At 43.4% G+C, this 15,771-nt stretch overlaps 1 protein-coding gene across 1 annotated transcript; it reads right to left on the minus strand.

The window, feature by feature from the left end:
* Positions 1-14,215: 14,215 nt before the first annotated feature.
* On the minus strand, positions 14,216-15,343 carry pou3f1 (POU class 3 homeobox 1). The gene has a single exon (XM_022764358.1). It carries the CDS (start codon positions 15,341-15,343, stop codon positions 14,216-14,218), a length of 1,128 nt encoding a protein of 375 aa, XP_022620079.1.
* Positions 15,344-15,771: the final 428 nt, after the last annotated feature.

The following is a 15,771-nucleotide window of genomic DNA, read 5'->3' on the forward strand; positions in this document are numbered from 1 at the left end:
ACTGATAGCAGCAGATTTTCTATTTCTCCCCAGAAAAATGTGTTTTCAGCACAGATACTGTCAATATCATTGGCTGAAGAAATTGCAATGTGAGAGTAAATTCTAAGATGTGTTTGACCAAGCATCAGCTTCTTGGACTGGCTGAACAGATGTTTAATAGGACAGAGCTTGAAGAGGCCGCCTCATCCTATCTCTCCTTTGTCTCATAGTCCTAAAAGTCACATGGTAGATAGATGGACCTATGGTGTGTGGGTGTGGGTGTGGGTGTGTGTGCGTGTGTATATGTGTGTGTGTGTTCCTCTGAGGCCCCTTGCTTCATGGTCCCCTGAGTGAAGCTGTATGTCTGCTGTTTAAAAAGGGCTGGAACAGCAGAGAGCTAATCAATAGATCAATCATAACATTTCCACTTCAAATCAATTACACCGTGACTTCCTATCCATCTTTGTTCCTTTGTTTCAATAGATTGTGCCTCATCCTCGAAGAATTAGTTGCTTTATTTAATTTATTATTTAGAATTAATCAATTTGCTTTTATGTTTTTACTCATGTATTTATATTTATAGTTAGGCACAGTAAGTTTTAATACTGAGCAACAATTTTAAAAGGTACCATGTAAGATTTGTGTCACAATGAAACCATCAACACAATGAAAATTACAGCTACATTTACAGAGAGGGAATGAGAAGAGTCAAAGAAGAAAGAGTGAGAGTGACAGAGAGAGAGATGGAGAAAAAGTAATAAAGAGGGCACATTGTTTCCCGTCTGCACGCATGAGCTTGTCTTTTCGACCATGCTGAATTCCAGCCATTCAGATGACTGGAGTGCGTAGGCCAGGCCTCCAACGCGTTTCCCCGTCACCATCACAACAGTTGCCATTCATGAGGCTCTGCTGGCTGTGGGGACATCTGCACCACAACTCTTGTCACCTCAGCCCAACCTCTTCCCTGCTGCACCCCGCCCCGCCGAAACAAACACACACACTGACACACGTGCACGCACACACTCTTAACTTCTCCAGCTAAATGCCAGCCGAGAGAATCAGAAGGGCATCAGAGATGGCTGTTGTCTGCGTACGCCCATGTGTGGTTTTGTGTGAATGGGACCCAAGGGTGGGGAGGTCTCTGATACCACAGGGTGCCGGCGGGGGTGGCACATAGCTTGGCCCTCTCGGGTGTGTCACGATGCTTGGAGGGTTAGGCGGGTGACAAACCCAAGGTTTTCGACCAGAACGACCCGCTGGCATTCCACGCAGGCTTCTTACACCACAGTGACGTGGGTGGGCCAGGTGACCTTTGAGCCTACGGAGCGCTCTCGTATCTGTTCATTGTGCCACGGGTTCTATCAATTTCACACATCTACACAGTATGGATCTCACTGGGTCTATATACAAAGCTTAGTGTCCAGACTCAAGACAAAACATTCTGTATACAGCACAAAACCAAAAGTTATTCAGATGACTTGTGATTTCTGAATCATTTCACGATAATAAATAAATAATAAATACACTCAACCCTCCCTATTCTGTTATTGATTTTGGTGTGAACAGTTAAAATCGCTGAAATGCGCTTCAGTACCAGAAAGTACTCAATATACTGGAGTTTCCATTCATGATATTCCCAAGCTGGCTCCTCTGCTGGTATTTCACACCACTGGGTACTGGGCGTTAACACAGAGGTTTGTTGGATAAACATCCAACGCTGAGTAGGAGCTCCAAGCATCACTGTTATTGTTACTGCTTAATGCCATGCACCAGCATTGTTGTTTTGCAGCAATCAACACATACATATGTAATAAAGCTGAGAGGCAGTGGGACAATAGAAGCTATTGTAACGCCCAACTCAGATCAGCACAAAGGTCCCCACCAGTCTAGATCGAAGCTGACACTAGATTTGCATAACTGTTTTCCAGGACTGGAAATAACTGTTTCCTAGTTGAGAGTGCAGACTAATGTGATTGGCCCCTGTTGGGAGTTACCTGGCATTTGTCATGGTCTCATTGGTTTGGAGCCATCTGTTGAGCGTGTTGGCATTTTTGTGAATGATGAGAGTTGATGGATGGTGATGAGAGTTCAATTGAGGAAGGACAAGCGGTGACGGCACATTTTGGAGTGACTGCAAAGACGTTGTAGAGTGTCTATATGTGCGCTTCAGTGTCTTTATGTGTGTGTGCGTGCGTGCGTGCGTGCGTGAGTGCGCTTTTAAGGGCAAACGTCGATGACTGTGTCAGGGGTGAGTGATAACCGTGGTCTTTTCAGCACTGCGGGGCGGGTCAGACGGATGTGATGGATGGTTAGCAGTCTGGGCCCCTTCTTCACGCCTCTCTCCAGCCCAGTGTCTGGAGATCTGGGCTGGGGTGGAGAGCTGAAGGGGCTGGGCTGCTGGGTGGTTGGGGGGTGAACGCGTCTGGCCTTCATTAGACAAATGTTGTCTGCACTCGGCACAAAAAGCGTATTCCGTGGTTATTTCTAAATTGCTCAATTGTATTTAATAGAACAATCACTATTAGCTAAACCACTAGAATTTCTGAACGGAGCTGTCAGTTATTCAATGTAGCACCTGGAAATGCTCTTCAGCAGTTGTGACATTGACAGCTAACAGAGGTGCTTTTCTGGCTCTGTTTTGGTTTTACCGATCCTCAGAAGCTGTAAACAGCTAAATCTTCAACTCTATAAAAAAAAATATATATATACAGTATATAATCAAGAGTAAAGGAGGGTAGTTGTTACAGCTGATTTGGAATATTTCCTATACTTTCAAAGGATTTTATAAATCACATCAATTTTTTCATAGGTTAATTTGCACACTGTGCTTTAGGGACAACTGCAAGACCAAAAAGGGCCCTTTGTTTTATACAGAGGAGACTGCCTGATGTAAGCGCAGTGCTGGGAAAACAGCTGTTTAGCCTGGACAGCATAAAGGAAACTGAATAAAGAGATAAAAGTAAGAACATATAAAAATATGATGTTGTTTCCTCATCCAGATTCTTTGTTCTCCATGTCTACTTTTTATTTCCCCTGTCTGCTTTCCTTTTAAACTCCTTGCGTTAATTCTCATCCTCTTTCTGCTCTCTTCCCTTGATTTGCCTTCATAAAAGTCATTCTTTCCATTTCTCTTTATCTATTCCCTTTCTTTCTTGTATTGCTTCTCATGCTCCTCTTTTCCTCTCTTCCTATCCTACCCCACCCTCTCCCTCATCTGCCTCCTTACGTTTTTTTCTTAGTCCTTAGATTTTTTATCTTTCTCCTCTGTATACTGCATGTATATAGAATATGTACACATATAATGTACTACACATCTCAGGCACTATTCAACTCTCTGCATTGGTAGAGGTGATGGTGTATCTGACACAGCCATTTCTTTCTGACAGGGGTTGGCTTTCTGTGGCCAGGCCTGAGTCTTCCTTCCTGTGTTTGAAGGCTCTGTGGACTCTCTGGTCTGCTGCTTCAGGCCCAGGCAGGCTTACAGAGGGGCAGACAGCAACCAATACCCCAGGGAGGAGCTACAGTAACCTGCCTTGTGTCTTTTCTCAATCTTCAAACACGGGGAGACAGAGAGAGGGAGAGAGAAGCAACAAAGGCTCATGTGAAAAAGCACAAGGCCTTTGCACACCAGGGCTCACTAATTGACGGCTGCAGGGAGTGGGAGAGACAGTGGGAGAGATAAGAAAGCCACCAGACCCTGCTTACTCTGCACATAGTACATTCAAATGTCCATGCAGAAACACATGGACACATATATACAAACATAATGTTAGCAGATATTTAAAAAAAAATCTGTCTTTAAAATCTTCACTCTCCATCATTCGCCTTCCTTATGTCTTTGATGCTGCCATACCTGTAGTCATTTTCCCTGTATTCACACTTCATATAACAACTTCTGCAGACACATGCAGAATTTGTTTCATGTCGCGCTCATATGTGGGCATAAGTACGGAGAGAAGGTCCAATTTGCTGCTTTGTTACTGGTTTAGTAATAGCAAACTGAAGGCCTAAGGCCACTATTTAATTGCTTTGGCCATGTGCACCAAAGAGGTGCCACACCAATTAATCCCCTCCGTAGCAAAGTGTCCTGTCCCATGCCTGCACCCCCTGGCAGGGCTGTCCCGCAGGGGAGAGGTGGGTGGGGTGGAGTAGGTGGAGAGGCATATGGGAACCCCTACCAACAATGGGTACCAAATCCATACCCTCTGCTCCATTTCACCATCACCACCCCCCCCTCAACATCAACGGATCACCTTTCATCCGTATATGCAAGCTAGCGACCGTGTGTGATCCCTGATTCACTCTGCCAAAAGCACAGAAAGCAGCTGCACCAGACATATTTGAACTGAGGTATTCAGATTCAGATACCACTAAGTAAAAATACTCCGATACAAGTCTCTGAACACTTAAAGCATTAAAAGTAAAAGCTCTTCATGCAATCTCCAACACTGGTTCCTATCATTGTTACATTATTACATAATATTAGATTAATAAACATATAAGATGAGGTTTGAATTGGTCAATTTGGATATAATAACTAATCATTAAGGGTCATTTAATCCATAACTTTGCATTATGCTTTGTAACCTCAGGTTTTCTTACATGTAACTAGTAACTGTAGTTGTCAAATAAATGTAGTGGTGTAAAAATACAATATTTGCTATTAAATTTAAGTGGGGTTGCTGTATACAGTAGCATATAATGAGTATACTTGAGTGCAAAAACGGTAAACTTATACTTAAGTAGCATTTTAGTAATTGCATATGCTCATAATCCACCATTAATTGCTAACTAATACAAAAAAGACGACAAAATGACCACCAACTACACATCATCCAGACGGATATAACGGGTGTGGATTTGTGGTGAGTGATAGATTCCGCTACCTCTTCCTCTCTTTGCCTTACCCATGGGTCATGAGTCTTTACCCCAACAAAGGACCTGTCACCTCTACCCATCATCCCCTCATCCCCAGGCCCCTTGACTGTGACTGAGGAGGGTATAACCTAACCCAGTCTGACCACTGCAGGGAGAGCAGCAGGTGGACAGACCGACACAGAGGGAGAGAGAGAGAGAGAGAGAGAGAGAGAGAGAGAAAGAGAGAGAAAGAGAGAGAAAGAGACAGAGAGAGTGGATTGGAGAGATTTGTTAATTTGCCTCTATATAGGGAAGACAGCATTAGGTGGGGGGAAGGAAGGGGTGAAGGGAAGAGGAGGAGGGCTGCGGGTGAATGCAGCATCTGGCTGATATGCAGCCATGTACTGAGGCGATGAGGCGCCTCCGGCCCAGGAGGAGGTAAAGGGGAGTTTGTATGAGGCCAACACAGATAGCCAAAGAGATAGATAGTGACAACAATAGCCTCTTGTAGCCCACAGCACGTGGCTGACAAACTCTCTCGACCATATCATTCAGTGAACTTCCCTTAACATCTTACCTAAAACTTTGCTCATCCCTCATTCAGTTTGCGTGACAAGACAGAAATTAGGATCCATCATTAATAAAGAAGAATCGTCATGTACAGGGAGGGTGATCACTGCGAAGACAGGGCAGGACGCCGACTGACCTTTTGTCTTATTTAAAAATCAAAGGGGCGCTACTGCCGGGCCCGTGGGGGAATAGAGGTGGGTTTGCTGGAGGAACCAGGGTTAGCGGGGTGTCTGGGTGCTAATCCATGGGACCATCGATGACCCCTTGACCCCCGGGGGAGCTGGGCTGGGCTCTGCCGAAATGTGTCTGTGAAAGTCAGGCCTTCCCTCTGCGCTTCAGGCAGGCCAGACCCTCCCGAGCCCTCCTCCCAGTAATGATTTATGGGGCAGGGTGCGATCGACACACGCTCAGCCCTAGGGATGAGCCTAAATGGTAGTTTTGACATCACTGAGAGACGAGGTTAAAGGTGATCAATAACAAGCCACTGGAGGAGGAGAGACAGAAGGATAGAAAGAGCGAGGAGGAGAAAGGGAGGAGGTAGATGAGGAGGAGGAGGAGGCACCAGTTCTTTTTAATTGGCCTCTGCTCATTACCAGGGTCTTAGTAGACCATCACCTCTTTTGTGTGTATCCCGGCCTCTTGCTCCAGGGCACATATGTGTTGGGATTTTAGGTGTTTTTCTTCAATTCTTCCTGAGCTGACCTCAGAACTCGTTGTTCTCAAAAGACTGATTTGAAGTTTGACCTGGAAGCTGACTCAGAGCACAACAGTGAAACATTGTCTTTCATGAATCCTTTCTTGAATCCTACTTCAAGTCAAGTTTATTATTACTCACAAACTATACTTGTCTCAGAAAGACTGTATAATGAAGGTTCCTACCAACGTCTATTACTATCTCTCTCTCTCTACATTCTCCCCTTCATCTTGCCAATCAGCTGCCTATACTGTTTCCTACTGCTTCCAGTGTTTTCATTATTGCAAGTCTTTGACACGGGCTCAGCAGCAAGTGTTCATAAAACATGCAGAGCATACAGTTACAGCAGCACCATCTATTAATGGTGGTCACAATTCTTAACATAAACAGATCCTGCATATGTGTTTGTGTGTTCACATTAAATGTCACACTTTTCCCCTATGTGCCTGTATGGCAGTTTCTCTTTTGTACCCTTCCAGTGCTTGTAGTGAGGGGAGAGCGTGTAACACCCCCTTCACTTCCCCTACACGCGCATGCACACACACACACACACACACACCAGCAGTCTTGGAGTATCTCTCAGAAGTGAGCTGATTAGGCCTAAGACTGGGGACTGCTTTGCCTAATCATATCGCTGCATCCAAATCATCTGTGTACATTTCTAATTACATAGTGGCACGCGGTGTCCTTGAGCACAGTGGCAGGTCTCCATTTCATCTCTGTGCTGTGTCTAACGCCCCCCACACCCTCCATTTTTTCCCCTCCTCTACTCTCTCCTCCGTCCTTATATATTTATTTCCTTCAGCCTTATCTTTGTTGTTGCTTCGGTTGACTGTGCGCTGAGCAACAGCACTCATTTGCCCACCGATCTTCGTCCTTTGAACTCAGCATCGCAGGGCAAAGCTGACTGTCGGGGGCAGCGGGATCATCTTTGATGATCTTTTTATTGTCCGGCTCCAATTTGCGGGGGTTCGCAATATAATATCCATTCCAGCATGCATAACACGAAGGATCAGTCATGGGTAAAGGACAACAGTAAAGAATGTTGTTTGGGTTTGGATTATAGGGCTGGCACACAGTGTAGAGCAGAGCTGGAACTTCCTCAGTTACTTTTGTACTGCCAGGATCTCTATGTTAGAATCTTTTGCTATCGTTTCTGAGATTGTCCATATGTCTGCTTAACGAGACAACAGAGCTGCTCAGGGTAAGCAGAAGGATAGGCTGCTTTGCCTATACATTTGTGAATTCTGAATAGCCATGCTTTTTTTTCTTTTTGAATATCCTTGATGGAAAGAAGGCCCTGAACATCTCAGCATGCTCCAGGGTTAGATGACCTTCCTATTGTTTACCAGTGTGTGTCTCTTTACTGCAAGGCCTTGTCTTTTCTTTTCATCTCCTCTTCTCTGCAGTAAACCTTGTTATTGAAGTCAGAAGCCATTGCGGTGCCTTTACTACAGTTGACAAAAGCCAAGCTTGAAGGTGAAAAGAGGAGACAACCTTTAACATGGGACTGCCATGTTCTTTTAGGCGCATCAATTAACTTTGCAACCTTGTGCAGTAGTCTAAAAGGCCTCCTCAACAGCTGTGCTGTGTGATTTCAGATGTGACATGAGGTCCTGACAGGACCAAAAAAATAAAACCGTTATTATGATTGCCTTGTTTGCTTAGTGTACTATCTCTAATACATTTCCTTGGGCTCTTTGCAAGCTTTTGTCAGACATCCAACAAAATGAAGGCAGCTTGTGCTGTACAGATGACTGTATTCATCTTGCCTTTCCCACTGTGTCTTATCATCCGCTAAGGTTGTCAAAGCCATTGTTTAATACCAACCAGCCCACTGAATCAGTAGTAATTGCTGCTGCTGAATTCCTCTAAAGTATGACTTTCTTCTCATTGTATGCCACCAACAGTAACATCTATGTGCTGCTGCCTGGAGGCAAGTTCCTGAGATATTAGTTTTCCACTCTCAGAACTGTTAGTCACACTGACAGACACCTGAGGCGATATAAAATGTCCCTCAAAGCCATAAAAGAGGGAGACGGGCTACTTCTCTTCTTCAAAACCTGCGAGTGAGGAGCAAAGAGATGCGGAGGGGAGGGGAGAGTAACTTTCTAAAGCCGCACTTATACCCCTTCGCATATGGGGGCCATACCTCGGAGTAGACATGAAGGGGGAACCCATATAGCTACAAGGCCCAGTATCATAAATAACACAAGACTTCTCCTCTCCCTTCTCCGTCTCCTCCAGTTCACTGCTGGAGTGTTTCATATGGTAACTAGGTGTTCACTGTGTGGCCACATTGTTGCCCATCTTTCAAGTGGCTCAGAGGAGGAAACCTTGAGGTAGGGGAAGAGAAGGAATTTTTGATGAAAAAATGCATTATTCTGTTCTTTTTCCAGTCCCCACCCCTCCTTTCTCTGCCACTCACTGTGGGAGTGGAGTATTTATTACATAAACGGTAAAAAGAGGAGAGGAAAACTCAGCTGGAGGAAGAGGTAGTAATAGAGAGTAAGAAAGCTAAAGGCTCTTTCACCTGTCAGGCTAAAAATGTGGGTTAGACGGAGGAATGAGCACTTTTTTCTCCTCCACACTCCTGCCTACAGAGTAATATGTTGCGGCTACGCAGGGGACGTATATTGTAGATACCCTCTCTGCAGTTGAATCACTGTCAATCATATTTCAGTATTGATCCAATAGAACTTTATCATTACCTGCCACATGAGGAAAAAAGATGCAGATAGCGAATGAAACTGTATTTTTGAGCTTGACGTGACTTATTAACACAGTGTGAATGATCCATCGCATTTATTCAGTGCTATTTTCTGAGCTTGGCATCTGTTGCAGCAAGCTAAAGTAGTTCACACACTCCTAAAAATGGCACCACACTCTAATATGGTTTACTTGTTTGTGCTTGTTAGTGTTAAAAAAAATCATCAATTAATCCTTTATAGATCAGTAATAAGCAATTAATAATGACAGATTTTGGGTTACCCGGTTATGGACTTGCAGGATGCAAACATGTTTGGGTATTAGGGTGTGAATAGATGTTTAATATAGGCTTTCCCCACTACAGTAATCTAATAAGTCTGGAGTTGTACATGTTGGTAAGGCCTCTGGTCCAGGTGCTCTTCAGCTCTTCTCCAAAAAGTAAAGTGGTGGAATGAATTTGTGCTGGAGAAGGATGTATGACAGTGAAAGGTAGATTTCCCAACCTGGCAACCCAAAACTTGTTCTTACAAATGGCTTATTAGTGGCCTATGACTCAGTGGTGAATTAGTTATAAAACATCAATACATTAACAATATATAAACCCCTTAAAGTACATCCTTTAGAAAGCGGTTCCCAAAAAACTATACGCTTCTCTGCCAGTAAGGAGCTTGGCTCATACATGAGGATGATCTGGAATCCCAAGAATCCCAACCAAGTACATTATTCAGCCGCTCCTATTATTTCCATAATTGCCAGCATTGTAGTGGTGTTTGTAATGTCATTAATAACAGGCGTTGGCGTATAATACGCTTAATGTTATTTATCTGTTGGCAGATAGCTTGATGCTGCTAATCCTCATTCATTTGCTGTGGATCAATGCAAATCCGCTAGCGTGAGTGAAATCCCCTCCCCCTCCCAGAGCCGATGGTTCCTAATGTATTTTCCCACCATTAACCAGCCATAATCCCTGCTAATCATCACTAATCCACATCTCCTGTGTGTGACGATACTTCCCTGATGAAGGAGGCATCGGTGTTCACGAGGCACAGGCAGGCACTGCTGAGGCTGGAGCCTCCTCTGCAAGTGCTGCCGAGGGCCCACTCAGTGCAGGAGAGCAGTCTACCGAGAGGGGGAGCGGAGGAGAGGGTGAACTGTGGTGATTTGTAGGTCAAATAGCTGGGTTTTGCTGTTTAGTGATGAGCTCTCCTCATGTATTATTGATTTATCGGCATAATGGAGGTTGTGTCCCTCCATACGGTCCAGAATAAAAATTGCATATCATCAAAAAATAACAGTTGGTGCCAGTCACCACAATCTCTCTTGTCTGGTCAACTGTGGACTCCTTCTGCTTCACCATGTATGTCCGCTCTCTAGGCCTCTGCCTTTTCGTATTGCGTTTCAATACATTTTGTTGTGGTCACTTGAGCAGTTTGAGAGCCGAGCCTGATACTGGGAGGTTTGGTGTTTGATGGCTGATTGAGCCACATTTAAAACTTTTAAAAAACAGGAGTCGATGTCTCTTTGCTCGACGTGATGCAGTGAAGAGGTAGACAGAGTGAGACTGGTGAGCAGGGGTGTAGCTACTTTACTTTACCTCCTGCAGTGTTGCGCATGTCATGCCCATTGAGATTTACTCATGAGCTTGATATCTGACAGGACAAAGGAAACACCACTTAGTGTCTGTTCTGTTAAGGTGTGTACTGATTGAGCAAGTGAAGCTGCCTGTGATGCATGTTTGAGCTGCGTGTGTGTTTTACACAAACGCACACGAATAGGTGGAACGACACTGACAATAATGATTATATTATTTTTATTGTTTTATTGTTGCTATTTTTGTTATTACAGTTAATTTCTCTCAAACTTTAAGGCAGAGCTTTGGTGTTGCAGTCCCTGGATCTTGCCAGCAGGGGGCGCCTGTGGCTCGCTGTTCTCTGAGATTATGTTTGCTCCTTAACGTTGGCCTCCTCTCCCACAGTTTGACCACCTCAGCCACTGCAAAGCCTCTTCATTTCCACTTTCATCACAGCACCACAAAAGTCTCGAACAAAAAAAAAAATAGACAGGCTTATTCTGTGTTTTGTTACTTTTTTCTCCAGCGCTTGTCACGGCTCTAAAATGACGCACACAAATTTATCTTTGAAATAAAAATCTAATTACGCAAATTGAAGGGAAATATTCGTGGACGTCGGGTGTCATCGCGTGGAAATCTGTGTAAAAATGTAAAGAAAATATTACCAAACTCTGACTTGAGTTTTCTTTAGAATCTGAACGTCACTTCCAACTCATTACAGCGTTTTCATGTTTGATAACGGCCCACCTTCACTGAGAAAGTAGCCTAATAAAATATAGATGGGCAACTGATAACTATTTGAAATATTTTGTCCCTGATAATTAAAGTAATGCTGACAAGTTTATGTTTCTTCAGCAAACTCAGATTTTGACATTGTGAGCTCTGTGAGTGTAGAATTTTCCTGTTGTTGTTTTTCTTACATTTGGAAAAAAAAAAAAACTTTTCTCAGTGATTTTCACCATAGAGAAATAAAACCGTGAAGGTGTTCGTGAGAAAAGAAAAATACTAAGCCCCTTCAATGAATTTCTCTGTTAAAGCCCAGTTCTATCCTGATCTAACGTGTACATGTAAATGTAGAAACAATACGCGCTGTCTGCCGCTGTGGCCCCTGATTAGACGAAAGACAGAAGGGCCTAACTTTAAAGCTACTTTAAATATGTGCTTTAGAGAAATTTAACATCATGTCACATAGAAAAATATGCTGCCTGTGAATGCAGGCCTGTCTTTACTCTTTAGGGCCTGCGGTATTTGTTTATCCTCTATATGTTTTTTCTCTCGCTGTATTTAGAGAAGAGGCAGATTTTTGCCTGCAGGTGCTTCAGTTTCACACCAAACTCTTCGTCTTTCAGATGCTTAAAACATGAGCGATGGTTTATATAAGGGAGACAGTTTCGGTATGATTGAAGGCTACTCTCAGTGGGATAAATAGGTCTCTCATATACTACTACTACTACTACTACTACTAATACTACTACTACTAATAATAATAATAAATAATAGGCACTCAATAAAAAAGACAATAATTTCGTATTAATATTGCACAATTTAATACTGCGATTACACAAAGATGTGAACAACGTCAGAGTCTGTGTGAACTTAGCAGGGAATGCCTGAGGTAAAATACTGTTGTCTATTCCCCTTAACAGCACATGTACACAGCTTCTGATTTTAAACGACCCCCTGTTACATAACGAATCACTGCGATTTCAACTGAACACATGGTGCGCTCACCAGCTCCCGATGCTCTGCACACACTGCACAGCATTAAACTTTATGATCATCTTTATCTTGTTTCCCTGGCGAGGCTACAACAGACAGCAACAAAGGACGAGTGGTTTGGATCTTAATGAAGACAAAAGACCATTTCTTGTATATATGTTTTATGTAAGTAATAAAATATTACTATAACATAAATATAAATGTGACTTTGCAGTCTACATTTAGCAATCAACATACAACCAATGTAGTAAACAAAAAGAAAAACATACTGAAATCCACTGCAACATAACCATTAACAGAGCTAAACAAAAAGCTCCAAACACGTTTAAGAAATAAATATATATATATATAAATGGTCAGATTCATAAATGAAATCATATTAAAATATCTTCTTGGAATTAGTAAGTGTACAAAACTGCCCGGAAAGAAACAAAAACAAAACAATATCTCAGAACAAATACAAGTTTACATATTGGACATATTTACATATCGGAAATAATCCTGGCAACATTTTCTCTAAAATCTTTTTTTATCATTATTATTTTTTTCTTGGAAAAAAAAAAAGTTTCCCTCATCTGTATTGAATAGCACTGCTGTAGGCTTTTTGGACTGGTCCAACATTGAGAAATGACACACAACGCATGAGATTTTTCAGATTTCCTTTCAGGTCAGAAAAATAAAAATAAATATATCTAAAGTGAGTCCCTTCATCGCTTTCCCTTAATGAATTATTATTTTCTAATCTCCGAATCCAGCGTTTTAATGTAATACATTGGATCTAGGGGACAAAGGAAAACGATGTGGTTGTAACCAGATTAAAACATAGGAAAAAATTAAAAATAAACACAGAGGAACAAAAATCATGTACAGGCGTGATATTCCGACATGGGGCACTGAAGTTACCTGAGTTATTATTACTTTTCATTTCGTATTTTGACCAATCTCTCTTGAAATGTTTGGAATACAACAGGGTAAGAGGCAGTGACCAGTGTGAGCTGACAAGCGCTCTGTGGTGATAACCAGGAACCTGTAAACATGGGGTTTATTGTGTTTAAGCCTATTGAGATCAGCTCCACTCACTATTTTATTAACTAATGTAAAAATTGCAATAATAATATTAACAAAAGAATAAGTGCTCCATGCAAAGAAAACTATTATTTGAAAAAAACCCCCCCCCCCCCCAAAAAAAAAAAAATAAAAAAAAATCACCAAAACAAGAAATGCCTGTTTAGAATTTGCCCTTTTTAGCGTCTGGTGTTGTTTACAAATTTCGACGTGGTCAGCTGCAAAGCTTTAAATATTTTTTTAAGGCATGCAGTCAGAACTTAGACGTCCTGTTGCATTGGACATTTTCTGAAATGTGTCTGCACGTACAAGTATGAGTGTTTTCTGGTGCCATCATTTCTATCACTTCCCCACCATCAACAGGAAAAAAAAAAATTAGACGCTGCTCTGATGAGTTACAGCACCTATATAGCAAATCATGACAGAAATAATAGACAGTCTGCAGAAAGAGAGACATTGAAGTTAAAATATTTCCAAACCAAAACATCACACTTAATAGAACAAAGAAAGTATACACTAATATTCAGAAATCTGGTTAATCAGTTTAAGCCTGAAAAAGCAAAAAATGTTCATTCAGTGTAGGCTACTCATCTCCAGTGTTGATCATTTTCAGGCAACCACCTCATTCTGGTGAGCGCCAACAGTTCATTGTACACCAGGAGGAGATTGGCCTCAATTGACACATTTAATTACTCCCCATTTGAAACAGCCATGGGATATCAAATTTACTTTATCTGCATGTCTCCTCCATATAATTTTGGTAAATAAAGATCTTTGTTTCACTTTAAATGCGCACGGAATCAGTAATAGCGAACATTTTTTTTTTTGTCATTTTTTTCATGATTTTTTTTTTTTTTTAACATTTTCCCTCTTGCCATCTATTTGCTGGACATGACGATCTCCGAATACTAAGGGCAAAACTCATCTGTTCAACTTTTCCATGTCTCTTTTCTCTCTGGAAAACAAAAGCCAAACTTAAATACTGTAAACTCCATAGTCCCTTTCTCTTTCCTATCCCCCCGCGGAAATGCTCGGATTGTTCATGAAAACAGTCACTGCACAGGACTCTGTAGTGTGCGGTGTAGAGGAGGGGTCTCTGCTTGGGAATATACGTCCTCCATATTCGGGTGAGGGACCCCCACTGGTGTCATTCTTTTCTCTTTTTGTCTTCTGTTGCAAAACCAAACACGGACAACCTCTTTTTCCAACTGCAGAGTGCCGGCTAAAGTGCTGATTTCATGAGCAGATGGCTTTGGGCATTTTAAGAAATGATTTTCCAGCGCACCTTTCACCCCCACTTCAATGGAGGTCCTCTTCTTTCGTTTCCTGCCCTGCGCAGCAATCTTGTCCAAATTGGTGGGACTGCCAGTGTTTGAGTCTGTCTCCTCCAGCCACTTGTTTAGGAGCGGCTTAAGTTTGCACATGTTCTTGAAGCTGAGCTGCAGCGCCTCAAACCTGCAGATTGTGGTTTGAGAAAAGACGTTTCCATACAGGGTGCCCAAGGCCAAGCCAACGTCCGCCTGCGTAAAGCCTAGTTTGATCCGCCGCTGCTTGAACTGCTTGGCAAACTGCTCCAGGTCGTCGGAGCTGGGCGCGTCCTCGTCCGAGTGGTCCTGATGGTGGCTGAACGCCTGCTGGGGCGACTCCATCTGGTTGTCGTGGCTGCCCGAGTCGTCGTGGAGCGGGTCCCGCATGCCATGGTGCAGGGAGCCGGGCTGGGGACTCAGCATTGCGTTGAGGTTTGTGTATCCAGGCTGGGAGTAGACCAGCGACTGGTGGCCGTTGGATGCTGGGGACAGCGGGGATAAGTGGTGCGTCGTGGTGGGCGCCCACGAACCATGGTGACCACTCTGCGTCTGCTGGTGCACCAGGTGAGATCTGTGGTGGAAGCCGCTGCTCAGGTCCTCCCGGCTCGCCTGCACGCTGGCTTTGTGCTCCTGCTGTCCGATGTGGGTGCCGCTGGACCAGTCGGTGTTGGAGGTGGGCAGCCACTGGTGGTGCGTCAGGCTCATCGGGTGTCCCGTGTTGGTAGCCGCAAGCCCTTGCAAGTACTCGTGGTGCATCATTTTCTGCACCTCTCTGTAGGTCGTCCCCTGGTGCATCCTATCCGAATCCGGATGCATGAGCGGGTTAGACGGTAAGGAGTTATTCCTCGGAATATACTGAGCTGTTGTCGCCATGGCTCCTACTTCGAAAACTGACGAGCACTTCGGAGGTCTCCAGGCTTTAGAGCCAAAACGCAACAACCTGCTCTGGGAGGTCTTGGGCAAGAGCGAAGACACGCCTCCCCTCCGCTTGTATTGGCTCCTCTCCGATTCAAGCCCACTAGGGACATATTCAATAGGCGCAGGGTTTCAGAGCATGCTACAGCGCATTTTTCGCACAGGATGAATAGAGCTCCGTTCTTACATATGTTACAGAAAAAACATATGTTCTATTTATTAAATGTCTCTTTGAGTTTTTAACACTACCTCTCTCATTTCGTATACCTGCTCTCCATTGATAACTCGTGCGCACAGATAGCCTGTCTATATTTTCCCCAGTCCTCTCACAGAAAGGTGAACCGTGCTGCAGCTGCGGGATTTGATTAGGTTTCCCTGGGTTTGGA

The sequence above is a fragment of the Seriola dumerili genome, unplaced genomic scaffold (assembly GCF_002260705.1).
Source record: "Seriola dumerili isolate Sdu_G_001 unplaced genomic scaffold, Sdu_1.0 BDQW01000533.1, whole genome shotgun sequence".
NCBI classification, from domain to species: domain Eukaryota; kingdom Metazoa; phylum Chordata; class Actinopteri; order Carangiformes; family Carangidae; genus Seriola; species Seriola dumerili.